At 45.5% G+C, this 7,107-nt stretch overlaps 1 protein-coding gene across 1 annotated transcript; it reads right to left on the minus strand.

Annotated features, from left to right (window-relative positions):
• Nucleotides 1-1,390: 1,390 nt before the first annotated feature.
• Nucleotides 1,391-4,576, minus strand: LOC149139520 (uncharacterized). Its single transcript, XM_089450753.1, has one exon. It carries the CDS (start codon nt 4,574-4,576, stop codon nt 1,391-1,393), a length of 3,186 nt encoding a protein of 1,061 aa, XP_089306879.1.
• Between the last annotated feature and the right edge of the window lie 2,531 nt (nt 4,577-7,107).

A 7,107-nucleotide genomic window follows, 5' to 3' on the forward strand; every position in this document is an offset into this window, starting at 1 on the left:
CCTGCACAGAGAATTCACCAAAACGAGACTGTAAACAGCACACTTCGCAGGGTGGCTCGACCTGAGCTTGTTCCTATTATCCGACACAACCAAGACATTACATATCATGACATTTACATAGACAGACTTAGACAGAAACATATATAAAGCCGGAGAAAACAACACAGGGTGCTACTCTAGATGTATTTTCCCATTTGACTTATGGTGTCCAGACCCATCTGCCGCATATGAGTGTCCATCCTGGCTTGCACTGCTGCCATGGATTCATTCTCCTGTACCTCAGTTGTGGCAGGCTGCGGGGTGCCGGGAGCTGTGTTGACCGTGTCTCTCAGAATCCTGATGAGCAGGGTTAGCTTCTTGTTGACAATTTGAACTGCTTCATGCACAGTGTTGATCCGTCCTTCCAGAGAGTTGTTGTAGTTGATAACTTTTGCCATCTGAGCCTCCGTGAGGTTCACTTCAGTTGCCATGTGCTGCTTCTCATTCTCCATTGTTTCCAGGGCTTTGGCTATAAGCATTTTGGTGCGCCAGCTTTCGGCCTTTGTTCTAACAAATTGTGTGGCCCTTTTCGAGGGGGTTCCCGGGTCCCTCAGCCAATCAACCTCCTCTGCAATCTCCTCCTCCGTGCGCCCTTCTTCCGCTTGCTTGACCTTAGCCTCCAGCTCAGCCACCTTACGCTTGTTCCTAGCTGCAGCACGGGTTTCATATCCATTCTTCGCCTCAAGCAGGTCCTGATTTGCTGCAGCACAGCGACAACCTCCCGCTTCCATCCTTAACTCTCTGTGCTTCTTCCAGCCAATATACCTATCACTCACGGGAGCTTGCTCTTCACTATGAAAAGAAACTGTGGGGAAAACAGAGTGAATGCCCGCTGCTTTATAGCGTTTTCGAATATGGATCCTCCTGAAATTGGTCTTAAACCGGCTGTAGGTAGGAGTACTATTGCAATCAATTTGATTGAGGTCCACACACGCGAGGCTGATGCAGGTCGACTTAGAATGATTGTGGCTGCTCATGAGCCATTTATCATTTTGCCAAGTGTTCTGTACGTTTAAGCGGTTGCTATGGATGCGAATGGTGTCGGACAGACCCTGTTTGCTTTCCTTTCGATTCTCCATGCGCTGAGCCTTGATCCACCCTGCCTGATTTACAGTGAACATAAATGTTACTGATGTCTTTTTATACGGCTCCCTTCCAAGTGTCCTGTTATTAATTTTGCTGATGCTTTGAATACTGTGGCTCGATCTGTAATGATCGCTTGTTTGGCTGGCCTGCCGCCGCCGATAAAGCCACCTCCCTATTAGTCCTGTCATGCCGTTACTTCGGTAGCGAATGTTCCTTTTACCAGATTTCTCAGACCTCCGGTACCGATTGTCGAAGCCATTATCGGCTAGGATGGATCGGGTTGATTTGAATCGTTTTCCGCCAGCTGTGCACATGTCACCTTGAGGATTGGGCAGGTTACCTCTTGCCAGCCACTGTTTGTGGTTGTATTCGGGTTGTCAGCACCGTGGTTTGCCAGAAAGTCCGCCAACCCATTAGCCTTTCTTCTCACAGATTGGAAGACTATGCCTCTCAATTCTACTATCATCTCCTCTATGCTTTCAGTTGCCTTAGCTAGCCTCCAATGCTTGGTGGCCTTATTGGCTTTTGTGCCTGCTTGCAGGCGTTTAGCCGCCGAGATGGCCAAAGCAGAATCCCCCTCCACTATGACATTTCCTCGTCTCATGTTTCTTAGAATCTTCAATCCTTGCTCGAGCGCAGCAAACTCTGCTTCATTGTTTGTGCATTCTCCTAGAGCCCTGCAGTAGATGTGGATGATATCTCCATCTTGGTTCCGAATGGCGCCTCCGATACCTGCAGTGCCTGGGTTGCCCCTCGAAGCCCCGTCGAAATTTAATTTTAGGCTGCCTTCTGGTGGGCGAAGCCATCTGTGAATTTGTGAAGAAGGTTGAGCTCTGTTTCCCCCCAATGGTTGATTGCTGGAGGTCTCCAATTGAAACCTTTTTAATATGCGCAAGTCCTGAGCGGTGGGTTTTTCATTCGTATCAGCTTTGCATTTTACCTGTATTAGCTGTTTGATGTTGATAAAGATAGATTCTTTTGCACATTCTATGCTTCTAACTTCCTCCATGAAAATTCTTCGATTTCTCTCTTTCCATATTGTCCAAGCTATAAAGCCCGGGAAACATTTCCATATACTATCCACTCTTTGAATTCTGGAAAAGTTCCTCCTCCAATTAATGATGGTCTCCTGAATAGAGTCCCTGTTCCTATCAGACGATTCCAGAATATCTTCCATCCATTGCCAAAGCTGGGATGCCCATTCACAGGAATTGAAAAGATGATTCATTGTTTCCGCTTCCTTCAGGCACATAGGGCATCTAGAGGGTCCCGTGAATCCTTTTTTCAACAAGTTTTCCCAAGTTAGGGTTTTCTTCTGCATTAGAAGCCAAAGAAAAGTTCTAATTTTCGGCCATTGAAGGCTGTCCCAAACTTTATCGGTCCAGGGTTTAATGTCAGGCTGTTCTTCCCTCTCTATGATGCCTCTGGCTTCTTTTAGGGAGAAATCCCCGTTGCCTTTTGGTCCCCATCTGAGCTTATCATTTTCAGCAGCTATTCGGATTTTCCTTTTGAGGATAGTTTGATTTAAAGCTTGAATGGTGTCCTGGATGTCTTCGCTGTGGGTCGAGTTGAAGATAGTCCATTCCCTCCATTCCGGGTCTTCACTGGTTGGGTTCCAGTATTGGTTGACTCTGAATTTGCCCTGATTCTGAGAGTGATGTTTCAAAGGTTGGAATTGAGGGGTATCCAATTTTGGGGATTGTTGCCAAGCATCCTCCCAGAAAAGTGCTTGGGTTCCATTTCTTATCTCCCAGAAGCTGTAATCCTGAACAATATCTCTGTTGGCTTGGGCATGATTCCATATAGGAGAGCCGGTGGGGGTGTCCTGCATTCTTATTAATTCTAGATTGGAGCTATTTGGCCTGTACTTTTCCTTCCACAGAGTAGCCCATGGCAGGCTAGTGTCCGATATCCACCTCCACCAGATTTTGGCCCCGCAAATCCTGTTAACCACTGAGGGATCAACCAAGTTCAGACCTCCCCTATTCTTAGGCCTACATAGTTTCTGCCAGGCAACCAGCGACCACTTCTTCTTTTCACTGTTTCCACTCCATAAGAAGGAGCGCTGGATGCTTCTCATGCGATCTAGGATTCCTTTCGGAGCAGGTAAAATTGAGAGCATATACTGAGGGATAGCCTGCAAGACCGCTTTTGTTAGAATTAATCTGCCTGCAAAATTCAGAGCCCTGTTAGTCCAATGTTTACATTTTCTCTCCATATTGTCTAGGACTTTCTCCCAGTGGTCCTTTTGCCAAGGTTTGAGAGTGAGGGGGGCGCCAAGATATCTAGAAGGTAATGATCCTATTTTAAACCCCAACAGCCTAGAAAGATGAGATTGGATGGCCCGATGCGTGTTGAAGAAGAAAATGGTTGATTTGGAAAAATTTATCTCCATTCCTGAAGCTTTGCTGAAAAGATTAAGAATGTCTCTAAAAGCCAACGCTTCTTTTACTGTAGGGGTACCATGTAACATGGTATCATCTACGAACTGTTGATGCGTAGTAGCAGGGCTAGATCTAATAGGTTGCAGTCCTTTTATCAGTCCCTCTGCTTTCTTCTTTGCAATTAATCTACCTAGGCCCTCCATAAGAATGACAAACAGGAAAGGGGATAACGGGTCCCCCTGTCGGATGCCTCGGGAAGGGCTGAAGGGATCAGAGGGGGCACCATTAACTAGGATAGAGTATCTAGGAGATCTGATAAGGGCTAAAACCCATTTGATCCACTGTTTACTGAAACCAAAAGCTTTTAAAACAGCTTCCAGGTAAGACCAACTTACCTTGTCATAAGCTTTGGAGAGATCTAATTGCATGAGCATTCCGGCTTCCTTTTGTGAATGGAGAGAATGAATCATCTCCTGGGCCAGCAAAATATTGTCTAGAATCTGTCTTCCTTCCACGTAGCCAGACTGTTCTTGTGAGATGATGCCAGGGAGGATAGCCTTCAGCCTGTTAGCTATGACTTTTGATATGATCTTGTAGATGACATTACAGAGGGCTATGGGTCTAAACTTTTCTGGAGTGTTAGCTTCCTCCACTTTAGGTACAAGAGCAATGAAGGTTGAGTTTAGAGATTTGAGAATCGTTTTGGACCGTCTTGAGTCTTCCACGATCTCCCATATATCTTGTTTTACTATGTTCCAGCAGGCTTTATAGAAATTGATGGTAAACCCATCCGGCCCGGGAGCTTTGTCGTTGGGCATGCTTCTGACAGCTTCCTCGACCTCTTCCATAGTGATCGTTCTTCTTAGGGCCCAGTTTTGCTCATCTGTGATTAACTTGGGTATGACAGTAGTTATTTCTTTGATAGCTGCTTCTCTGTCGATCCTTGGTTCCTGCGCTATGAGGCTAAAATGATCCAGCAGGGAGGCTGATATCTCGCTGTGATTCCTGAGGAATTCACCCTCATTGTTTTTCAGTTCTAGGATTTTGTTGGCACTTCTGTAGTCCATGGCTGATCTGTGGAAAAATTTGGTGTTTTGCTCCCCTTCCTTCAACCAAAGGATTCTTGATTTCTGCTTCCATAGAGATTCTTCTTGCTTACATCTATTGTGCCATTGTTGGGTCAGCTCTTTTTCTAGTTCACAGGTTTCCTCAGTCCTAGAGCCTGCCGCCCCGTCCTTGTGAATTTGCTCCAGCCTTTGTTCGATGATAGCTTTCTCCTGAAAAATATTACCAAAAACTGTTTTGTTCTAGTCTTTTAATTTCATTTTGATGTGTTTTAGTTTCTTTTGCAGGTTGAACATTTTGGATCCTTCTTCCTCTAAAGGCTCTGACCACCATTTTTCCACCATAGTGAGGAAATTAGGGTGTTCTATCCAAAACTTCTCGAACCTAAAGGGTTTGTTCCTTGGGGTCCCCTGAAGCTCGACAGCTAAAGATATCGGCCAGTGGTCCGACCCTCCGCTAGGGAGGATGTTCGACTCAACTGCTGTACCATCTAAAATAAAGCTCTCCGAGATTAAGAAACGATCCAATCTGGATGAAATTAGCCTTTCACCCCCCCTTCGGTTGTTCCAGGTAAACTGACCATTTTTGGGGTAAACATCTACCAATCTTGCATTATCAATGAAACTTATGAAGACTTCCCCATCCCTGTTTAGTTTCCTTAGTCCTCCTTTTTTCTCCAGGAGGGAGGTGATCATGTTGAAATCTCCCCCCAAAATGAAGTTGGCACCAGGGTTCCTTTCTATAAAATTGTTTAAAGATGCTAGGAAGCTTATCTTGTCATCTAACCGTTGAGGACTGTAGACATTTATACATAGGAAAGAAGTGGAAATACCTGTAGGTTGCATTTCCAATGCTAGGTAGTTCTTGCTTGCTTCAGCTGTGAGGATTCGGTATCTTCTCGTATCCCAGAAGGTTGCTATACCTCCTTCTCGCCCTTTGCTTTCGATCTCTAAAGCTTCAAAATGTCTTCCTAACTTGACTCGTAGCTTTTCTATGAGGGCTCTGTTGCATTTGGTTTCTTGTAGAAATAACATATCCGGATGGTTCTTCTCCATTTGCCTTTTCAGCAGCCTTTGTTTGGCTTGGCTGTTAATACCTCTTGTGTTCCAAGATACTATCTTCATATTTAAACGATTTTAGGGAAGGACGGATAATCACTTAGCTGCCTTATCTGACCTGCGTTGATCAGCATCTCTCCGAGCTCCTGCAAGTGTTCCTGGGAAGTCTTGCGGCCTCTACGACGTTTGTGCCTCGAACCAGAGGTTCTTCCAAGTATTGCTTTGTAGTGTGGGATGTTTCCTTTGATAATGCCTAACTTGTTCTTCTGTTTCTCAAATACTGCCTTCTGCCGCGCTATGAAGAGGTCCCTGACCTTCCTTATTTCTTCCTCCGGTACTGCTTCAATCCCTTTAGCTCTCCATCTTTCTACGAGCTGCGTGAGGTCCATACCTTCCCTAGCTAAGGTATCTTCGAATTCCAGATCCTCACTCCCTGCCTCACTAGTTAACATCTCTGTTTCTTCGTCCGTTTCCGCTGTTCTATCTTGCATGTGGATTTCACCATTGAAAGCCTCCTCCTCAGTGCCTTCCCCTGTGAATTTTTCCGGTTCCTTTTGCTCTGCCTCCCCGTTAAGTGTGTTCTTCTTCGCCTCCGAGTCGGTATCTAGATCTAGGATCTCAAAGGGGTTACTGAAGTAGTTTTTTCCTATATTCCCTTTGGTATTCCTTCTTCTATTGGCACGCTGCCTGTTCTTTGGTTTTGTGAAGTTGTTCTTGTCTTTGTTGCTCTGAGTCTTTTCTTCTTCTACCTCCTTTCTGTTCAATGGACAATCCCTTACCAGATGTCCATGCTCATGGCATTTCCTGCATCTGAAAGGTATTTGCTCATAGTCTAAAGCTTGGAAGTATTCCTCATCTCTGTACTCCAGCCACAGACCTTCATGTAGTGCTCCAGACACATCCATCTCCACGCATATTCTAGCATAGGTAGTGTATCTTTTCTGGATGGTTGCTTCTGAAGCTTTGACAAACGTTCCCAACTTATCCCCTATTTGCTTCAAGGCAGTTAAACCCCAGTAATCAATTGGGAGAGAGAAGAGTCTGATCCATACCGGGACTTGAGTGAAGGATTCCCTTTCCGGTACGAAGTTCGGCTTCCATGGTCTCATATATAAGCCAGCTGCGGCTAAGAAATAAGGGCCACCTTCGAACACCCTATCCTTATCTTCTAGACTGGTAAAGACCACTGTAAAAAACCCTTTGGCGCCCAGATGTAACTGCACATCTCCTTTTGGCTTCCACTGCTGTCTTATCCATTGACACAGAGTCCTCTCGGAAGGCCATATTCCCATAAATTTACAGATGATGGCATGTTCAGCCATGTGCTCCCTATAGGCCTGGATATCGGGGTCAGTAATGGTCACCCGTAGGCTGTCTTTTTTCTTTGGCTTACATGCACTGCTGTTCACCGGGTTTCTGTTGGGGTTTGCGCTAGACTCCCCTTCCTTCTCCGGCTGGATTTTGTTTTTGTGTTT

This window comes from Pinus tabuliformis, chromosome X (genome assembly GCF_031772625.1).
Source record: "Pinus tabuliformis cultivar Carrire ecotype Pingquan chromosome X, CPIR1, whole genome shotgun sequence".
Taxonomy (NCBI): Eukaryota; Viridiplantae; Streptophyta; class Pinopsida; order Pinales; family Pinaceae; genus Pinus; species Pinus tabuliformis.

Excerpts from the sequence above, each read along its gene's own strand:
- LOC149139520 (XM_089450753.1), bottom strand. The coding sequence starts at position 4,576 with ATGGACTACAGAAGTGCCAACAAAATCCTAGAACTGAAAAACAATGAG.